General features: G+C 41.8%; 1 protein-coding gene across 12 annotated transcripts in view; it reads right to left on the bottom strand.

Moving 5' to 3' along the window:
* The window catches only part of LOC123996368 (dedicator of cytokinesis protein 9-like), a 189,373-nt gene that overhangs the window by 132,488 nt on the left and 36,284 nt on the right, over positions 1-20,601 (bottom strand). For 6 of the 12 annotated variants that reach the window (XM_046300121.1, XM_046301747.1, XM_046304090.1 and 3 more), the window contains exon 1: positions 4,221-4,642. The exons of 4 other annotated variants lie outside the window; for them this stretch is intronic. In XM_046300121.1, coding sequence (XP_046156077.1) covers positions 4,221-4,397 — 177 coding nt within the window. In that variant the 5' untranslated portion in view covers positions 4,398-4,642. Of the gene's footprint in view, positions 1-4,220; positions 4,645-20,601 lie in introns of those variants that run through there. 2 more of the 12 variants (XM_046306476.1, XM_046304907.1) reach the window with 2 other exon arrangements.

The raw sequence follows: 20,601 nt of genomic DNA, 5'->3' as shown, positions 1-20,601 counted from the left end.
TTTGATCGCTTATTAACGTTTACTAATACCTAAAGTTGCATTACAAAAGTATTTCGAAGTGTTTTGTGAAAGTTTATCGTCAACTTTTTTAATTAAAAAAAATGATGTTACGTTATAAGACGCTATTTTTTCCGTTTATCACACAGTCTTCATAGATCGATATCTAGGCTATATATGGACCGATTTAATCGAAAAAAAGACCCAATAGTGATTATGGGACATCTAGGAGTGCCAACAAAGAAGATGGTCAAAGGTAATGAATGTTTTATATTTTATTGTGCGGTTTGTGTAGAGACGACTATGCTAATTATTTTGTTTACGTCCCTGCGGGTCTTTTAGGGTGTTACATGCTATCAGATAATAGCTTCCTATGCTTTCGCCGAAAAGCATTTAAAAAATCTGACTTGTTGCCTGGATTCATAACGAGTGTAGCTTTAATTCAATACCCTGCATGTGTATTTTAATGAACGTTTGAGTTTTAACTAGTACTATTAGCATTTAGCGTAGCGCATTTGCATTTCCAGATGTCTAGATGGGACGCCTGCGTGTCAGGTACGAGCAAGAGGTTAAGAGACATCTCCCACATTGCCTCTGATACCACATACCCCCCTTTGAGTGGAAACAGTGTAAAGACAAAGATTCAGCCACAATAATTACCTTAATACCAGAAGACAGCATTGTTGCTCTGTTAGACAAATTGAAAATCACAGGCAAGTAAAATATCCACACATTTGTGAATCATTGCATGAAGTGTGCAAAACTATGTGCAATAGGGTTTCGATGCTCCTGTAAAGTTTGAATTGCTATTCTTATTTAGTTTGTTTATTTACTATGGTATTTACGGTATGACAATAGCTGCATGCTCTGAATACAGAGGCCATATCACCGTAAATGCTGTATGACCACTGCAGATGTCAGATTGACCATGCAGAGCCTTTTACTGTATGAGCCTGGACTGAATATCTTCCTCCTCCTGCCACCACTATTTGAGTCTGTGTGTGTGTGTGTGTGTGTGTGTGTGTGTGTGTGTGTGTGTGTGTGTGTGTGTGTGTGTGTGTGTGTGTGTGTGTGTGTGTGTGTGTGTGTGTGTGTGTGTGTGTGTGTGTGTGTGTGTGTGTGTGTGTGTGTGTGTGCCTTCAATCTGTTCACATCACAGTTAACCTGACTGTCGCATTCAGCAGGAGGAACGGGCCTTCAGCATCCATCAGACATAGTTAGGACGCAACCCAAATGGCATCCGATTCTCTACATGGACCCTAGGGCTCAGTTAAAAAAATAACTTCACTATATAGGGAATAGGGTGCAAGTTGGGACGCATCCTTAGAGAGAAAACAAGACAAAGGTCAGGACAGACAAGCTGGTACCGGGTAGAACAGAAGACGCCCCCGACGGCAGCCAGCCAGCAGCTGGAAGGGTTGATTGATTTCTAGCAGACACAGAACCCACTGTCTCACTGTACAGGGTTTAACCCAAAGAGCGGAGCACAGAGGGGAGATTCACCACACCTCCGCTTATATTTCACACAGCATCAAGTAAAATACAGTCCTCTAGGCTTTCTTCTGAAATGCAGTATGTCAGTTAAAGGAGGAAATGGATGCATTTATCAAAAAATGAATATGATGCTCATATTAAGTATATAAACGCGATCTAGTGGCTTTGGGCTAATATACAGTGCCTTGCTAATATACAGTATTCACCCCCATTGGCGTTTTTCCTATTTTGTTGCATTACAAGCCGTAATTTAAATAGATTTTTATTTGGATTTCATGTAATCAACATACACAAAATAGTCCAAATTGGTGAAGTGAAATAAAAAAATAAAAAATAAAAATAAAAAAAATACAAAAGGGAAAAGTGGTGTGTGCATATGTCACGCCTTGGTCATTGTATTTTGTGTTTTTGTTATATGTTTGGGTAGGCCAGGGTGTGACATGGGTTTATATGTTGTGTTTCGTATTGGGATTGTGTATGATTAGGGGTGTGTCTAGTTAGGCTTGGCTGCCTGAGGCGGTTCTCAATTGGAGTCAGGTGATTCTCGTTGTCTCGGATTGGGAACCGTATTTAGGTAGCCTGAGTTCGCTTTGTATTTTGTGGGTGTTTGTTCCTGTCTCTGTGTTGTAGTCACCAGATAGGCTGTAATTAGTTTCTCGTTTCGTTTGTTGTTTTCGTATTTCAGTTATTTCATGTACCGTCATATCTTTCATTAAAGTCATGAGTAACCTACACGCTGCATTTCGGTCCGACTCTCTTCCTCCAACAGACGTTTGCCGTTACAGCATATTTATTCACCCCTTTACTATGAATGAAGCTAAATAAGATCTGGTGCAACCAATTACCTTCAGAAGTTACACAATTAGTTAAATAAAGTCCACCTGTGTGCAATCTGTGTCACATGACCTGTCACATGATCTCAGTATATATACACCTGTTCTGAAAGGCCCCAGAGTCTGCAACACCACTAAGCAAGGGGCTCCACCAAGCAAGGGGCACCATGAAGACCAAGGAGTTCTCCAAACAAGTCAGGGACAAAGTTGTGGAGAAGTACAGATCAGGGTTGGGTTACAAAAGAATATCAGAAACGTTGAACATCTCACGGAGCACCATTAAATCCATTGTTAAAAAAAGGCAACAAAGAGACCAAAGATAACCTTGAAGGAGCCGCAAAGCTCCACAGCGGACATTGGAGTATCTGTCCACAGGACCACTTTAAGTGGTACACTCCACAGGGCTGGGCTTTATGGAAGAGTGGCCAGAAAAAAAACTTTGTTTAAAGAAAAAGTAAGCAAACACGTTTGGTGTTCACCAAAAGGCATGTGGGAGCCTCCACAAACATATGGAAGAAGGTACTCTGGTCAGATGAGACTAAAATTAGGCTTTTTGGCCATCAAGAAAAACGCTATACCTGGTGCAAACCCAACACCTCTCATCACCCCAAGGACACCATCCCTTCAGTGAAGCATGGTGGTGGCGGCATCATGCTGTGTGGATGTTTTTCATCGGCAGGGACTGGAAAATTGGTCAGAATTGAAGGAATGATGGATGATGCTAAATACAGGGAAATTCTTGAGGGAAACCTGTTTCAGTCTTCCAGAGATTTGAGACTGGGACGGAGGTTCACCTTACATCAGGACAATGACCCTAAGCATACTGTCAAAGCAACACTTGAGTGGTTTAAGGGGAAACATTTAAAAGTCTTGGAATGGCATAGTCAAATCCCAGACCTCAATCCAATTTGTGGTATGACTTAAAGATTGCTGTACACCAGCGGAACCCAACTTCAAGGAGCTGGAGCAGTTTTGCCTTTAAGAATGGGCAAAAATCCCAGTGTCTAGATGTGCCAAGCTATTAGAGACATACCCCAAGAGAATTGCAGTTGTAATTGCTGCATAAGGTGTCTCTACAAAGTATTGCCTTTGAGGAGAGGAGGGGGGTGAATAGTTATGCACGCTCAAGTTCTATTTCTTGTCTTATTTCTTTTTTGTTTCACAATAGAAAATATTTAGCATCTTCAAAGTGGTAGGCATATTGTGTAACCCAAATGATAAAAATCTATTTTAATCCCAGGTTGTAAGGCAACAAAATAGGAAAAATGCCAAGGGGGGTGAATACTTTCGCAAGCCACTGTATCAACACAATGGGATCAGGCCTACTTCCCTACAGATCAGGAAACCTGGTAGATGCTTTGACCTACAGTAAAGTGGGCTCTGACCATCTTTGATCCATTTGTCATATCACATTTTGCTACCATGGTGCTTGGTGTTAAAGGAAACCTTGAAAAGTTCCCCACATAATGGACAGGTTATGGGAATACAGTCGATTTAGGAACTGAGATCCTGTGTCCGGACACTGCTTTGATTAAATATTTAATTTAAAGAAGCACCTGGCAGCTGTTGAATCTAAAGGGAAAGCAGGAGTGGAAGGTTGTGTGTTAAACTGTATAGTACAGGAAGGCACAGAAAGATGGAGAGACGATCAATCTGGCAGAAGTATTAACAACACGCACGCAAAATATACATACGTTTGTATGCACACACACAAACAAACATGTAGGAATACACACACACACACACACACACACACACACACACACACACACACACACACACACACACACACACACACACACACACACACACACACACACACACACACACACACACACACACACACACACACACACACACACACACACACACACACACACACACACACACACACACCTTCAGTATTCTAGGTTCTGGCCATGGGACCCAGGACTCCCCCCGGCTGCATGCTCCTTGGTCATCCTCTGTCTGCCAAACAGGCTGGGCTGCACCACTCTGGCAGGTGTACCCACAGTTCCTCTCTAGGACTGTACGTAGTCCGTCAAACACAACCACACTGGTGGTGCACCCCATCACTCCAGGTCCAAACAGGCATCACTCACTAGCCTCCTCAGGAGAGTCGGACGATGACCCAGTTCTTCAGATCCAGCACTCCTCCAGATTGGTTCATCTTGAAAACCAGCCACACCCGGATCCACAACTTCCTAGGATGGCATAGCCCGGGAAGCCTGGAGAGAGAGTTTATCCAGCAAGGGAAAGAAGTCTCGGTCAGAGCCACAGCAGAGCAGAGCTCTCCCAGCCTATGTTTGCAGGATGCCTCAGTCAGCAGTCAGAGAGAGAAAGAGGAAGGGAGAGAGGGAGGCAGAGAGAGAGAGAGGGAGGCAGGGAGGTAGAGAGAGGCAGAGAGAGAGAGGGAGGGAGAGAGAGTGAGAGATGGGGGGATGAGGGATGCTGTGAGTGCTGCTGCAGCCAACGCTTAACCTTTTTAAATGCAGCTTCTATCAGCTGCTTCTGCAGATCCCTCCCTCCCTCCCGCCCCCTCCCTCCCTCCCCTGCCTCTCTCCCTCTCTCGCTCCCCTGCCTCTCCCTTCTTTCAAACCTCAATTCTCTTTTCCCCCCATATTCACAGTCAGCCTACACATCTGTGAATGAAAATATTAGCTTTTGTTTCATTCTTTGGAGAATGCATTCAGAAAGAAGCAGGCATAACCACACCCTAATCCAGTAGTGAAAGCTCTGCAAGGGGAGGGGATGTGATCACGAAAATCAAGGAGTTGACTAAGGACTAAATTAAGTGTACTAACTCCAGGTCTTCATCCAGAAGGGAGGCTGTTTCCACAGTCAGGCAAAGTAGCTTTGCATTCAGAAGGGAGGCTGTTTCCACAGTCAGGCAAAGTAGCTTTGCATTCAGAAGGGGGTCTGTTCTACAGTCAGGCAAAGTAGCTTTGCATTCAGAAGGGAGGCTGTTTCTACAGTCAGACAAAGAGGAACATGGCTGAGTGCTTATTCAGTCCAAGTGGGAAACAAGGAGCAACAAGGGACAACATTTCCCTGAATCAAATTATTGAGTTAACCTAATTTCCACTTGACTAAATCATGAATAATGACATAGCAGCATACTGATTAAGGAAAGCCTTAATAAAAACATTGATTAAAAACTTCATCCTCGGGCCAGGATGTTTGGAAAGCAGTTTTCTAAATGAACATGATCCTCTGTAATCTTCTCGAGCAAGGAAAAGTGAATAAAAAAACTGGATTTGTGGCAAACCTCTGTGACTTGACATACTAACAGCAGCTGAGTCAATCAGTCTGTATTCAAAGACAAATCTACTTTACGTTAGAAGCCTAGAGAATGTCAGATATGGTAAAAAAAAAAATGTACTGACCAGTGCTTTTGCTCAAAGTCATCCCTATTTACAAAACACAGCAGAGACGGATAAGGATTTAGGCTTTGTATGCTAAGACAGGGGTTTCCAAACTTTTGTTGCCCAGTGACCACGGCCCAGGCAAACCGGTGACCCCGGCCCAGGCAAACAGGTGACCCCGGGACCCCCAATATACTATATGTTACAAAAAAATGTTTTTTAACCTCTTGGATTTAGGGGGCGCTATTTTAATTTTTGGATGAAAAACGTTCCCGTTTTAAACAAGATATTTTGTCACGAAAAGATGCGCAACTATGCATATAATTGACAGCTTTGGAAAGAATACACTCTGATGTTTCCAAAACTGCAAAGATATTGTCTGTGAGTGCCACAGAACTGATGTTACGGGCGAAACCAAGATAAAAATTCAACCAGGACGTGCCGCATTTTTAAAAACCGCCTCATGCCAATGAGACTCCTTATATGGCTGTGAATGAGCTACGAATGAACTTACGTTTTCCACGTTTTCCCCAAGGTGTCTACAGCATTGTGATGTCTTTTTAGGCATTTCCATTGAAGAATGGCTGTAAGGGACCATATATAGCATGTGGTCACATGGTGTCTCCCGCAGAAAATCTCGCGTAAAATACTGAGGTAGCCATTTTTCCAATCGCTTCTTATGAGAAACCAATTGCCTCGACGGATATATTATCGAATATATATGTTAAAAACACCTTGAGGATGGATCCTAAACAACATTTGCCGTGTTTCTGTCGATATTATGGAGCAAATTTTGAAAAAAAGTGTGGCGTTATAGTTGCAGCATTTTCCGGTCAATTTCTCAGCCAAGCTTGATGAAGAAACGGGAGCTAATTCGCCTACAAAAATAATATTTTTGGAAAAAAGGAACATTTGCTATCTAACTGGGAGTCTCCTGAGTGAAAGCATCTGAAGTTCTTCAAAGGAAAATGATTTAATTTGGTTGCTTTTCTTATTTTCATGAAAATGTTGCCTGCTGCCAGCAGAGCCTAGCATAGCATTATGCCATGATAAACTTACACAAATGCTTGTCTAGCGTTGGCTGTAACACATATTTTGAAAATCTGAGATGACAGTGTTGTTAACAAAAGGCTAAGCTTGTGTTTGAATATATTTATTTCATTTAATTTGCGATTTTCATGAATAGGAAAAGTTTATGTCCGCTGCGTTATGCTAATGCATTTGAGGCTATGATTACGCTCCCGGATACGGGTTTGCTCATCGCAAGAGGTTTTAAATAAAGTTTTGTCTTATCATCAGGTGAATGATAATGGCAAGTTTAAGTAATCAATATTTGAAAATGAACAGATTTGATAGACAGTGTCATTATTTTGACTTCCCCACAATTCATTGGAAATGTACACTCGTAACATAGTCTATTAACTAGCAAATCTACTGCAACTCTACAAATGTTCCCATAGAGCTGAGTGAATTCTGCCGTTTTTAAGCTCATTTCCAGCAATTCTTCGCTGTTTGGCATGGAGCTAAGAGACAATTTTTCAGTTTTAAAGCTAATTTCCTGACATTCTACGCATTTTGCATGGCTAATGCTCTTTCTCTGCTCAAACATAACAAAATCAAGAGCTTTGTCCTCCCTGTTCTGCCAAGTGAATAAAAAAAATATTAGAAGGGCAATTCCATGGTAACGCACTTTAAAATGTGCGTTACCATGGAAAACAAAAACCATTCATTTCAAGGTCTACCGAACCATACAACTCTATGCACTTCTTTTAAAAATGTCCACTGAAAATGTCCACTGGTAAAATCTCCCTCAGGTTTTCATGCAACCACATTTTCCAAAAACTCTTAAATATCTGCTCCGGATTAAGATGTCTACAGAAAGAATGGCGTGTCGGCTATTACATGGCACCTTGACCTTAAAAAATAACCTTTTGGTTATTAAACTACAGTAAGTGAAGTGGATTTACACCCAGTAACAGACTTACGGTAACGGAATCACACAAGTTTATTTACACAAGTTTTGACATCACAGCGCAACACAGCAGAGTACAGTAGAGTACAGTGCAGTACAATTAAGCACAGCAGAGTACAGTAGAGTACAGTGCAGTACATTAAAGCAGAGCAGAGTAGAGTAGGGTAAAGTACAGCACAGCAGAGTACAGTAGAGTATAGTAGAGTACAGTGCAGCACAATAAAATAGAGTAGAGTAGGGTAAAGTACAGCACAGCAGAGTACAGTAGAGTATAGTAGAGTACAGTGAAGCACAATAAAATAGAGTAGAGTAGGGTAAAATACAGCACAGCAGAGTACAGTAGAGTATAGTAGAGTACAGTGCAGCACAATAAAGTAGAGTAGAGTAGGGTAAAGTACAGTGCAGTAGAGTATAGTAGAGTATAGTAGAGTACAGTGCAGCACAATAAAGTAGAGTAGAGTAGGGTAAAGTACAGTGCAGTAGAGTATAGTAGAGTAGAGTAAATAAACTCAGTACAGTAGAGTATAATATACTGTACTCTACTTTTATTTACTGTACTGTATTCTACTGTGCTCTATGCATTGTACTGTCCTCCACTGTATTGTACTGTATTGTGCTGTATTATACTTTATTGTACTGTACTGTGCTGTGTTAGCCAAACTTGTGAAAAATATTGTATGTCTATGATAGGTTCAGCTTTGGTCCTGTCCGGTCCCTCTGTGAATGTTAACATCAAGGCCAACATCAAGGCCAAGCATGTCTCCTAGTTACTGAAGTATGTACAGTACAGCATCTCCTAATTACTGAAGTACATACAGTACAGCATGTCTCCTAGTTACTGAAGTACATACAGTACAGCATGTCTCCTAGTTACTGAAGAACATACAGTACAGCATCTCTCCTGGTTACTGAAGAACATACAGTACAGCATCTCTCCTGATTACTGAAGTACATACAGTACAGTATCTCTCCTGGTTACTGAAGTACATACAGTACAGCATGTCTCCTGGTTACTGAAGTACATACAGTACAGCATGTCTCCTAGTTACTGAAGAACATACAGTACAGCATGTCTCCTAGTTACTGAAGTACATACAGTACAGCATGTCTCCTAGTTACTGAAGAACATACAGTACAGCATGTCTCCTAGTTACTGAAGAACATACAGTACAGCATGTCTCCTAGTTACTGAAGAACATACAATACAGCATGTCTCCTAGTTACTGAAGTACATACAGTACAGCATGTCTCCTAGTTACTGAAGAACATACAGTACAGCATGTCTCCTAGTTACTGAAGAACATACAGTACAGCATGTCTCCTAGTTACTGAAGAACATACAATACAGCATGTCTCCTAGTTACTGAAGTACATACAGTACAGCATGTCTCCTAGTTACTGAAGAACATACAGTACAGCATGTCTCCTAGTTACTGAAGAACATACAGTACAGCATGTCTCCTAGTTACTGAAGAACATACAGTACAGCATGTCTCCTAGTTACTGAAGAACATACAGTACAGCATGTCTCCTAGTTACTGAAGTGCATACAGTACAGCATGTCTCCTAGTTACTGAAGAACATACAGTACAGCATGTCTCCTAGTTACTGAAGAACATACAGTACAGCATGTCTCCTAGTTACTGAAGAACATACAGTACAGCATGTCTCCTAGTTACTGAAGAACATACAGTACAGCATGTCTCCTAGTTACTGAAGTACATACAGTACAGCATGTCTCCTAGTTACTGAAGTACATACAGTACATCATGTCTCCTAGTTACTGAAGAACATACAGTACAGCATCTCTCCTGGTTACTGAAGAACATACAGTACAGCATCTCCTAGTTACTGAAGAACATACAGTACAGCATCTCTCCTAGTTACTGAAGAACATACAGTACAGCATCTCTCCTGGTTACTGAAGAACATACAGTACAGCATCTCTCCTGGTTACTGAAGAACATACAGTACAGCATGTCTCCTGGTTACTGAAGAACATACAGTACAGCATGTCTCCTGGTTACTGAAGAACATACAGTACAGCATCTCTCCTGGTTACTGAAGAACATACAGTACAGCATCTCTCCTGGTTACTGAAGAACATACAGTACAGCATCTCTCCTGGTTACTGAAGAACATACAGTACAGCATGTCTCCTGGTTACTGAAGAACATACAGTACAGCATGTCTCCTGGTTACTGAAGAACATACAGTACAGCATCTCTCCTGGTTACTGAAGAACATACAGTACAGCATGTCTCCTAGTTACTGAAGAACATACAGTACAGCATGTCTCCTAGTTACTGAAGAACATACAGTACAGCATGTCTCCTGGTTACTGAAGAACATACAGTACAGCATGTCTCCTGGTTACTGAAGAACATACAGTACAGCATCTCTCCTGGTTACTGAAGAACATACAGTACAGCATGTCTCCTGGTTACTGAAGAACATACAGTACAGCATCTCTCCTGGTTACTGAAGAACATACAGTACAGCATGTCTCCTGGTTACTGAAGAACATACAGTACAGCATGTCTCCTGGTTACTGAAGAACATACAGTACAGCATGTCTCCTGGTTACTGAAGAACATACAGTACAGCATCTCTCCTGGTTACTGAAGAACATACAGTACAGCATGTCTCCTGGTTACTGAAGAACATACAGTACAGCATGTCTCCTGGTTACTGAAGAACATACAGTACAGCATGTCTCCTGGTTACTGAAGAACAGTACATCTTCCTATATAATGGAAAGGTTGATCCACCAGAAATAGGATGGATAATAAGTACACCATTTAGAATGAGAATCATTCTAAAACATATGAATATTTAATTTGTTATGAATTTAGAAGTACAAATGTATGCAAACAGTGGCTGCAGCCTGTCAATGGGTACAGGGTAATTCATCTAAGAGTGGCTGCAGCCTGTCAATGGGTACAGGGTAATTCATCTAAGAGTGGCTGCAGCCTGTCTATGGGTACAGGGTAATTCATCTAAGAGTGGCTGCAGCCTGTCTATGGGTACAGGGTAATTCATCTAAGAGTGGCAGCTGCCTGTCTATGGGTACAGGGAAATTCATCTAAGAGTGGCAGCTGCCTGTCAATGGGCTTTTTTTATTTTTATTTTTTATTTCACCTTTATTTAACCAGGTAGGCTAGTTGAGAACAAGTTCTCATTTGCAACTGCGACCTGGCCAAGATAAAAGCATAGCAGTGTGAACAGACAACACAGAGTTACACATGGAATAAACAATTAACAAGTCAGTAACACAGTAGAAAAAAAAAATGGGCAGTCTATATACAATGTGTGCAAAAGGCATGAGGAGGTAGGCGAATAATACAGTTTTGCAGATTAACACTGGAGTGATAAATGATCAGGTCATGTACAGGTAGAGATATTGGTGTGCAAAAGAGCAGAAAAATAAATAAATAAAAACAGTATAAAAAAGCATGGGAATGAGGTAGGTGAAAATGGGTGGGCTATTTTCCTATAGACTATGTACAGCTGCAGCGATCGGTTAGCTGCTCGGATAGCTGATGTTTGAAGTTGGTGAGGGAGATAAAAGTCTCCAACTTCAGCGATTTTTGCAATTCGTTCCAGTCACAGGCAGCAGAGTACTGGAACGAAAGGCGGCCAAATGATGTGTTGGCTTTAGGGATGATCAGTGAGATACACCTGCTGGAGCGCGTGCTACGGATGGGTGTTGCCATCGTGACCAGTGAACTGAGGTAAGGCGGAGCTTTACCTAGCATGGACTTGTAGATGACCTGGAGCCAGTGGGTCTGGCGACGAATATGTAGTGAGGGCCAGCCGACTAGAGCATACAAGTCACAGTGGTGGGTGGTATAAGGTGCTTTAGTGACAAAACGGATGGCACTGTGATAGACTGCATCCAGTTTGCTGAGTAGGGTGTTGGAAGCAATTTTGTAGATGACATCGCCGAAGTCGAGGATCGGTAGGATAGTCAGTTTAACTAGGGTAAGCTTGGCAGCGTGAGTGAAGGAGGCTTTGTTGCGGAATAGAAAGCCGACTCTTGATTTGATTTTCGATTGGAGATGTTTGATGTGGGTCTGGAAGGAGAGTTTGCAGTCTAGCCAGACACCTAGGTACTTATAGATGTCCACATATTCAAGGTCGGAACCATCCAGGGTGGTGATGCTAGTCGGGCATGCGGGTGCAGGCAGCGATCGGTTGAAAAGCATGCATTTGGTTTTACTCGCATTTAAGAGCAGTTGGAGGCCACGGAAGGAGTGCTGTATGGCATTGAAGCTCGTTTGGAGGTTAGATAGCACAGTGTCCAATGACGGGCCGAAAGTATATAGAATGGTGTCGTCTGCGTAGAGGTGGATCAGGGAATCGCCCGCAGCAAGAGCAACATCATTGATATACACAGAGAAAAGAGTCGGCCCGAGAATTGAACCCTGTGGCACCCCCATAGAGACTGCCAGAGGACCGGATAGCATGCCCTCCGATTTGACACACTGAACTCTGTCTGCAAAGTAATTGGTGAACCAGGCAAGGCAGTCATCCGAAAAACCGAGGCTGTAGAGTCTGCCGATAAGAATATGGTGATTGACAGAGTCGAAAGCCTTGGCGAGGTCGATGAAGACGGCTGCACAGTACTGTCTTTTATCGATGGCGGTTATGATATCGTTTAGTACCTTGAGTGTGGCCGAGGTGCACCCGTGACCGGCTCAGAAACCAGATTGCACAGCGGAGAAGGTACGGTGGGATTCGAGATGGTCAGTGACCTGTTTGTTGACTTGGCTTTCGAAGACCTTAGATAGGCAGGGCAGGATGGATATAGGTCTGTAACAGTTTGGGTCCAGGGTGTCTCCCCTTTGAAGAGGGGGATGACTGCGGCAGCTTTCAATCCTTGGGGATCTCAGACGATATGAAAGAGAGGTTGAACAGGCTGGTAATAGGGGTTGCGACAATGGCGGCAGATAGTTTCAGAAATAGCAGGTCCAGATTGTCAAGCCCAGCTGATTTGTACGGGTCCAGGTTTTGCAGCTCTTTCAGAACATCTGCTATCTGGATTTGGGTAAAGGAGAACCTGGAGAGGCTTGGGTGAGGAGCTACGGGGGCGGAGCTGTTGGCCGAGGTTGGAGTAGCCAGGCGGAAGGCATGGCCAGCCGTTGAGAAGTGTTTATTGAAGTTTTCGATAATCATGGATTTATCGGTGGAGACCGTGTTTCCTAGCCTCAGAGCAGTGGGCAGCTGGGAGGAGGAGCTCTTGTTCTCCATGGACTTCACAGTGTCCCAGAACTTTTTGGAGTTGGAGCTACAGGATGCAAACTTCTGCCTGAAGAAGCTGGCCTTAGCTTTCCTGACTGACTGCGTGTATTGGTTCCTGACTTCCCTGAACAGTTGCATATCACGGGGCTATTCGATGCTATTGCAGTCCGCCACAGGATGTTTTTGTGCTGGTCGAGGGCAGTCAGGTCTGGAGTGAACCAAGGGCTGTATCTGTTCTTGGTTCTGCATTTTTGAACGGAGCATGCTTATCTAAAATGGTGAGGAAGTTACTTTTAAAGAATGACCATGCATCCTCAACTGACGGGATGAGGTCAATGTCCTTCCAGGATACCCGGGCCATGTCGATTAGAAAGGCCTGCTCACAGAAGTGTTTTAGGGAGCGTTTGACAGTGATGAGGGGTGGTCGTTTGACTGCGGCTCCGTGGCGGATACAGGCGATGAGGCAGTGATCGCTGAGATCCTGGTTGAAGACAGCAGAGGTATATTTGGAGGGCCAGTTGGTCAGGATGACGTCTATGAGGGTGCCCTTGTTTACAGAGTTAGGGTTGTACCTGGTGGGTTCCTTGATGATTTGAGTGAGATTGAGGGCATCTAGCTTAGATTGTAGGACTGCCGGGGTGTTAAGCATATCCCAGTTTAGGTCACCTAACAGAACGAACTCTGAAGCTAGATGGGGGGCGATCAATTCACAAATGGTGTCCAGGGCACAGCTGGGAGCTGAGGGGGGTCGGTAGCAGGCGGCAACAGTGAGAGACTTGTTTCTGGAGAGAGTAATTTTCAAAATTAGTAGTTCAAACTGTTTGGGTATGGACCTGGAAAGTATGACATTACTTTGCAGGCTGTCTCTGCAGTAGACTGCAACTCCTCCCCCTTTAGCAGTTCTATCTTGACGGAAGATGTTATAGTTGGGTATGGAAATCTCTGAATTTTTGGTGGCCTTCCTGAGCCAGGATTCAGACACGGCAAGGACATCAGGGTTAGCAGAGTGTGCTAAAGCAGTGAGTAAAACAAACTTAGGGAGGAGGCTTCTGATGTTGACATGCATAAAACCAAGACTTTTTCGATCACAGAAGTCAGCAAATGAGGGTACCTGGGGACATGCGGGGCCTGGGTTTACCTCCACATCACCCGCGGAACAGAGAAGGAGTAGTATGAGGGTACGGCTAAAGGCTATCAAAACTGGTCGCCTAGAGCGTTGGGGGCAGAGGATAAGAGGAGCAGGTTTCTGGGCATGGTAGAATATATTCAGGGCATAATGCGCAGATTATGCGCGTTGGGTACAGGGTAATTCATCTAAGAGTGGCTGCAGCCTGTCTATGGGTACAGGGTAATTCATCTAAGAGTGGCAGCTGCCTGTCAATGGGTACAGGGTAATTCATCTAAGAGTGGCTGCAGCCTGTCTATGGGTACAGGGTAATTCATCTAAGAGTGGCTGCAGCCTGTCTATGGGTACAGGGTAATTCATCTAAGAGTGGCTTCAGCCTGTCTATGGGTACAGGGAAATTCATCTAAGAATGGCATCAGAGTAAATCCATTTCTATTCAATCACGTTGACAGCATCTAGTTTGATAAAAAATGTTTACATTTTTTTGTTGTATATGTTTATATGTTTGCCCATGGTAGAAGTGGTCAGAAAGTGACTTTTTTGACCTGAATGCCAAAACATTCAGGAGATACAGTTGCTCAAAGTTGAGTCATTTTGCATACCCCACAATACCATTAAACATCCGTGTGTCATGACGTTGGCCTGAGGATAAGGTTTATAACCTCCCCCATAAATACCTTTCTCCCTTCCCTCTATCTTGACTCTACAGAGAGACTCTTGAATAGCCTTTGTTAAACAGAGATGCTGGGAACATCAGAAGGTGGGGGGAAATGAACCATATTTTGGTAATCCAACCAGTTGAACATATGCGTTGGTACTTAATGAATATGATGCCAGTTCGGTTGTCATCTGAGACATTCTCATCAATGATAGGATGACATAAACGGTACAGTGGAAAGTCTGCACATTATAGTTATCAGATTCACATGGAATTGTTGTGCAATTTAAATGTTTGAATATGAAATTATTTGGGAGGGATGAAATGTGATTTTAGCTTCTAAAATGTGAGAATTTGGTTTTCATAAGTGAATTAGGCCCGACTCAGTGGCCCGCCCACGTGAAGAGACATTGGTTATGAAACTATGAAACACACCCTCCTCTCCTTCCTATATAAAGCCTTGACGACAATATAACTTTCTGTTCCGAGTACATTAGGATGACGATCCGATGTCAGAAGGGTTCAGATAATAACTACAGAATTGAAGCCAACCTCAGCATGAGCTTTGGTTGCGAATGGTATGAACTTTGAACTCTTATTCGCTACAGAAGTGATACCTCCTAGCCGTTGAGATAGCAACAGCAGCTGCAAACGTGAGATAGGAAAGAACAGACAGAGTATCCCGTCTACCACACAACGACATTACTACAATGTATCCACTTTACCACCAGAGACATTCTTCCGAGGACAGGAATATCTCTGTTGGCCAACACGACCAGCATCTACGACCAACCTACCGAAGCGCAGCTCAGAGTAAATATTTATTGCATTTTCCTTTTCCAAATGGGCGGTAATTTAGAATGCATACGATTCTGTATTTATGATAGAGTAGCTGCCTACGGCCCAATAGAGACAACGCTTCTCCTTTGTTCTTCAGTCTTCCCGCTCTTTCACTCAAACCCAGCCCCCTTTTCTTTGGGTAACCAGCTGTCATATCTGTTCCGTCCGCTAGGGACGTTTAACTATGACATAATTTGTAATCAAGGTATGATTCATTCTGTGTAGACATAATTCTGTGTGATTAGTTAGGTGTTTAGTAAATAAATAATTTAACCCAATTTTGTATTGCTGATTCAACTTGTTAGCCAAGGTTTGTGAAGATAACCAAGAATTTACAACTTTCAGATGAGACTGAATTAAGGTGACGATTAATATTGACTGCTATTGATATAAAATATTACTAGGTCTTTAAGAGTTTATTTGGAAGATAACAGCTCTATAAATATTATTTCGTGGTGCCCTGACTTTCTAGTTAATTACATTTACCTGATTAGCTCAATCAGGTAATATTAATTACAGAGAAAGGATTTTATAGAATAGCATGTCATATCACTTAATCCGGCATAGCCAAAGACACGACACATGTTACTGGAAAATATGGCCGGTTTGATATCATTAAAAAGCTTGGTTGTCAAACCATTTGATTATTTATTGAAAAAAACAAATGTAATAAAAATATATATTTTTAAAATCTTTAATGTCAATTATCTAAAAACATGTAAATGTAAAAATACTAACGTAATATATTATTCACATTTCACATCATCTGAGCTTTTGTGTTGTGCCCGCCATCGGTTGAGACACACCATGCTCTTGCAGTCAGTCTATGGGTACAGGTTAATTCACCTAAGAATGGCTGCAGTCTGTCTATGGGTACAGGGTAATTCACTTAAGAATGGCTACAGTCTGTTTTATGGGTACAGGGTAATTCACTTAAGAATGGCTGCAGTCTGTCTATGGGTACAGGGTAATTCACTTAAGAATGGCTACAGTCTGTTTTATGGGTACAGGGTAATTCACTTAAGAATGGCTGCAGTCTGTCTATGGGTACAGGATAATTCACCTACGAGTGGTGGCAGTCTGTCTATGGGTACAGGGTAATTCACTTAAGAATGGCTACAGTCTGTCTATGGGTACAGGGTAATTCATCTACGAGTGGTGGCAGTCTGTCTATGGGTACAGGATAATTCACTTAAGAATGGCTACAGTCTGTCTATGGGTACAGGGTAATTCATCTACGAGTGGTGGCAGTCTGTCTATGGGTACAGGGTAATTCACTTAAGAATGGCTACAGTCTGTCTATGGGTACAGGATAATTCACTTAAGAATGACTACAGTCTGTCTATGGGTACAGGATAATTCACTTAAGAATGGCTACAGTCTGTTTTATGGGTACAGGGTAATTCACTTAAGAATGGCTGGAGTCTGTCTATGGGTACAGGATAATTCACTTAAGAATGGCTGCAGTCTGTCTATGGGTACAGGATAATTCACTTAAGAATGGCTACAGTCTGTTTTATGTGTACAGGGTAATTCACCTACGAGTGGTGGCAGTCTGTCTATGTGCTACTCCATTACAGTAACAGCTATACTGAGGGGGAAATAACATTGATCAGGACACACACCACATGCAGCATGAAAAGTGCTTCCTAGTTCAGTGTGCTGAACTCCTCTGCATGCGTGTCTGTGCTCTGTTAATATTTCAGCAGCATTTGACACACTGAACTACATTAGACTAGGGGGAAGAGATGAGCTGTGGAGGAGAGCAGCTGTGCCCGGGTATAAGGGGATTCAGATGGAGAGAGAGAGAGGGAGAGAGAGAGATGGAGAGCTGGAGTAGGGACGGAGGGAGAAGGCTATACTCACTGATTAGAAATACATCCACTCTCCCCATCCCCCATAGCCTGCATTCTAAAGCAGGATAGACTGTCAGATGGTGGAAAGAGGGCTTTTAGGCTTAACATACAGAACAGCAAGTCGCTTGCTGTGGTGAGTGCAGTGAACCCATCCCCTAAGTAAGGTAAAGGGAAGTAGGATCATGTACTGTATATTATATTAATAATATTATGACAAAGCAAAGTCAGAGTGACTTTACAGCAGAGTGGTTTCATACGAAACCAGGTCACAAAATTAAATCCATAGAAGCCTCCATCATCTTTCATCTGTAGGTGGGACAAAGTTTTACCACTTGCTCTGTAATACGAGTAGTATTTTGATTTAAATAAAAATATGTTTACATAAAAATATTAATATTGAAAAATGTTAACATGAATATTATAAAAACTACATTAAAAAAAAAATTGGTTGAATGTTTTAAGACTGTGTATTATTGGACATAATATAGTCTACTGGCATTTCACCACTCCAGAGTGGGATCTATGTTAGTTTTAAAGATTTGATTAATTTTCTACAGAGAAACTGGCATAGTGGGCAATGTAACAAATCACAGGCCTCCTTTTACTTGTATTGTTGGCCATCCTATAAATCACCAGCAGAGGGCGACCATTTTGAATCCATTTTCACATTCACTCTGTTGGTAATGTTTACAAATTGGTCATATCTCGTAAAGTAGCAGAGATCCCAATCTGGAACAGTAATATGCCCGAACAGTATATTATGTTCAACAATATATTGAAACATTCACCAAATCCAAAATTGTATATTTTCAATATTCATAAATTAATGTACTTTTTAATTTTTAAATTTTGCTTTCAGATACAAATGTAAAAAATACACATAGTGTACAAAGCATTAAGAACACCTTCCAAATTTTGAGTGGCACCCTTTTGGCAGGAATTACAGTTGTGAGTCTTCTTCGATACGTCTCTAAAAGTAAACACCTGGATTGTGCAATATTTGCCCATTATTCTTTTCAAAAGTCTTCAAGCTCTGTTAAGATGTTGGGGATGATGGCTAGACATAGATTTTCAAGCAGATTTAAGTCAAAACTGTACCTTGGCCACTCAGGAACATTCACTGTCTTCTTGGTAAGCAACTCCAGTGTAGATTTGGCCTTGTGTTGTAGGTTATTGTCCTACTAAAAGGTGAATAGCTCTCCCAGTGTCTGGTGTAAAGCAGACTGAAGCAGGTTCTCCTCTAGGATTTTGCTTGTTACTTTTCATCCTGAAAAACTCCCCAGTATTTGCCGATGTCAAGCATACCCATAACATGATACAGCCACCATCATGCTTGAAAATAAGGAGGCAGGCAGTTACTCTGTGATGTGTTGCGTTGGATATGCCCCAAACATAAGGACAAAAGTGTATTCCTTTGCCATTAAATCTTTGCAGTATTACTTTAGTGTGTTGTTGCATACAAGATGCATTGGAATATTTTTATTCTGTATATTTATATTGTTATCTTCACTCTGTCATTTAGGTCATTATTTTTGAGTCACTACCATGTTGTTAATCCATCCTCAATTCTCTACCATCACAGCCATTGAACTCTGTAGCAATTTTAAAATCACCAATTGTCACGTCCTGACCTTAGTTCCTTTTTTATGTCTCTATTTTAGTTTGGTCAGGGCGTGAGTTGGGGGTGGGCATTCTATGTTTTGTGTTCTATGTTTTCTATTTCTATGTGTTTGGCCTGGTATGGTTCCCAATCAGAGGCAGCTGGCTATCGTTATCTCTGATTGAGAACCATACTTAGGCAGCCTGTTCTCCCACTATGGTTTGTGGGTAGTTATTTTCTGTTCAGTGTTTTTGTTGCACCTTACAGAACTGTTCGTTTGTCGGTTTGTTGTTTCTGTTCAGTATTAATCTTTATTAAAATTATTAAGAATATGTAACACACTACACTTTGGTCCTCTTCTCCTTCTCCTGACGACAATCACTACACCAATGGCCTCATGGTAATATCCCTGAGCAGTTTCATTCCTGTCCTGCAGCTCAGTTTAGAAAAAACGACTGTATCTTTGATGTGTCCGGGTGGTTTAATACATAATCCACAGCAGAATGATTAACTTGACCATGCTTAAAGAGATATTCTACAATGGGTTGGTCAAAACAAGCACTGTCATTGGTTCTAAGCCATACTAAAACACCTGTTTTAGCACGGGTAAGCCTATGACGCAAAAATGGGCATCTAGTTTTCTGTTCCATTAGACACATCCAGTGTCTCATCAGCTCAGCCAGCCAATTAATTAACTTGATCTCCACTGTAAAGGCATCTAGACATTATGTCCCCTTGCTTCTAGCCTAACATTTGGTTTGCAATAACGGGGTTTGTACAACATTGCTGTCTGTCTCTCGACATTTGCAACATTGTTTCAATATTGACATTTGATCTCCTCTGTCCTATTGAGAATGAACTTGTCAGGCGAGATGGACATCTTTTCTCAGCCAGTTGGAATCACGAATCAGCATAATTTTTATGGATATACAAAGAAATTGCTTTATTCAATGTCTGATTTGTTATTGTTACCCATCTACCAATCACTGCCCTTTCGAAAAGCTCCCTGGTCCTTGTAGTTGAATATGTGCTTGAAATTCAATACTTGACTGAGGGACCTTACAGATGTTGTATATATGGGGGACAGAGGAAGGGTTAGTCATTGAAAAAGCATGTCAACCCCTATCATTTCACAGAGAATGAGCCCATGAAATTATGTGTGTATTTTTACGGCACATTTACGGCACATTTTACTCTGAACTATTATTACTATTATTATTATTATTATTATTATTATTAACTAATTTAAGCGCCTAAACAGAGGCTGAATACTTATGCAACAACAATATTTTACTTATTTAATGTGTAATAATCTTTAAACAAATGTAAATGTTTTCCTCCACTTTGACCGAGTATTTTGGATTGTTGACAAAAAAAAATATGACAATGAAATCTATTTTAATCCCACTTTGTAACACAATAAATGGGACAAATCTGAATACTTTTTGCAAGGCATCTCTTTGTCTAGTCAAGTGGGTTCTACCTCTTTAAAAAACACATCTGTCAACGGTGAGCACCAACACAAACAGCTAGGTTAACTGGCTGATGATTCATTACTCGAGGACATGTTTCTGAAGTGCCACAGTTGGTTGGGATAAATCTCACAGATTCTTCCT

The sequence above is a fragment of the Oncorhynchus gorbuscha genome, linkage group LG01 (genome assembly GCF_021184085.1).
Source record: "Oncorhynchus gorbuscha isolate QuinsamMale2020 ecotype Even-year linkage group LG01, OgorEven_v1.0, whole genome shotgun sequence".
Taxonomy (NCBI): domain Eukaryota; kingdom Metazoa; phylum Chordata; class Actinopteri; order Salmoniformes; family Salmonidae; genus Oncorhynchus; species Oncorhynchus gorbuscha.
The sequence above is the reverse complement of the archived record's forward strand: the minus strand, read 5'-3'. Positions and strand labels throughout refer to the sequence as shown.